The sequence below is a fragment of the Plasmopara halstedii genome (genome assembly GCF_900000015.1).
Source record: "Plasmopara halstedii genome assembly, contig: Scaffold_7, whole genome shotgun sequence".
Classification (NCBI taxonomy): domain Eukaryota; phylum Oomycota; class Peronosporomycetes; order Peronosporales; family Peronosporaceae; genus Plasmopara; species Plasmopara halstedii.
The window spans coordinates 7,949-8,943 of NW_020186929.1; the positions used below are offsets into that span (position 1 = coordinate 7,949).

The 995-nt window shown below is 41.6% G+C and overlaps 1 protein-coding gene across 1 annotated transcript in view; it reads right to left on the reverse strand.

Moving 5' to 3' along the window:
- Positions 1 to 951, reverse strand: part of PHALS_13841 (uncharacterized protein) — a gene marked incomplete at both ends in the record, with an annotated part of 1,569 nt that extends 618 nt beyond the window's left edge. Inside the window, one exon of the mRNA XM_024728913.1 lies at positions 884 to 951. Within this exon, the coding sequence (XP_024571441.1) occupies positions 884 to 951 (68 nt within the window). The remainder of the gene's footprint in view (positions 1 to 883) is intronic.
- Between the last annotated feature and the right edge of the window lie 44 nt (positions 952 to 995).

Below are 995 nucleotides of genomic sequence, written 5' to 3' on the forward strand. Positions count from 1 at the left end.
TGATGTGGATTTGAAATCGCTGCCAACCCTTCTTTATGTCAAGAATGATGCCGTATTAGGGATACATGGTCTCGAAGTGAGACATTGCTAGATTATAATTTTCCTGCAGGAGGCGATTGTCTTTAGTACGCCAGCGAGCGCAAGCTTCACCAGAGCAGGGTCGAGTGGGACATACTCGTTGAATTTGGGAGCTGCGACAAACGGGCTTTTTCAATGCACGATTTGTAATCAGCGTACTTTCCGCAGAAGAAGTGTATTTCAAAGCTTGGATAAGTTGGTGATTGCAATATGTGCGTGGCTTAATAAGGATGATCGTTTCGTAGCTTTCGAAAAATACCAAGCTTGTTTCCATCATTTATTCGACGTAGTGGTACTTTGATATTGAAGCGCTTCGGCTAGTCCATTCCAAAACTTTTGCTCTTGTTTCTTCAGCGTTAGCTGCCTACGATGATAGTAGAACCTCCCTATTGTTAAATTAGATTTGATTATTCAGTATCTAATATTGATACAGCCACGAAAATTGGTGTTTTGATATACATTTTCGTAAAAGACAGGAACGCCTTAGCCTTATACAGTGAAAAGATGGTACTGACGACATAAGATGTACGTCTTAAGGAAATGGGCCGAGTTTCTTCAATCCATATGATAACAAAATGCTTGAAGCAGATGCAAACGTGAAGTAAAAGGCTCGAAAAAAGAGGCGATCCCAATCAACAATATTGTTGCTATCTATCGTACCAATACTGAGTCCTCCTCCTGATTTTGGCTTCATGCACACTAACTTCTGTCTTGGCATCAGGATCAAAGACTTACGGTTCATGTATGTTTATTATACTGATCTCTTGAATCAAATGGCACCGAACCATGACGCCAATCGATTTACCCTTTTGCACTATTTAGTTGGCCCTGATCCACTCGATCATTTCCCCTTTGACTGGCAACGGCGCACATCAAGACCCAATAGTATTCGTCACTCTCTAGCGCAATGGTCCAAG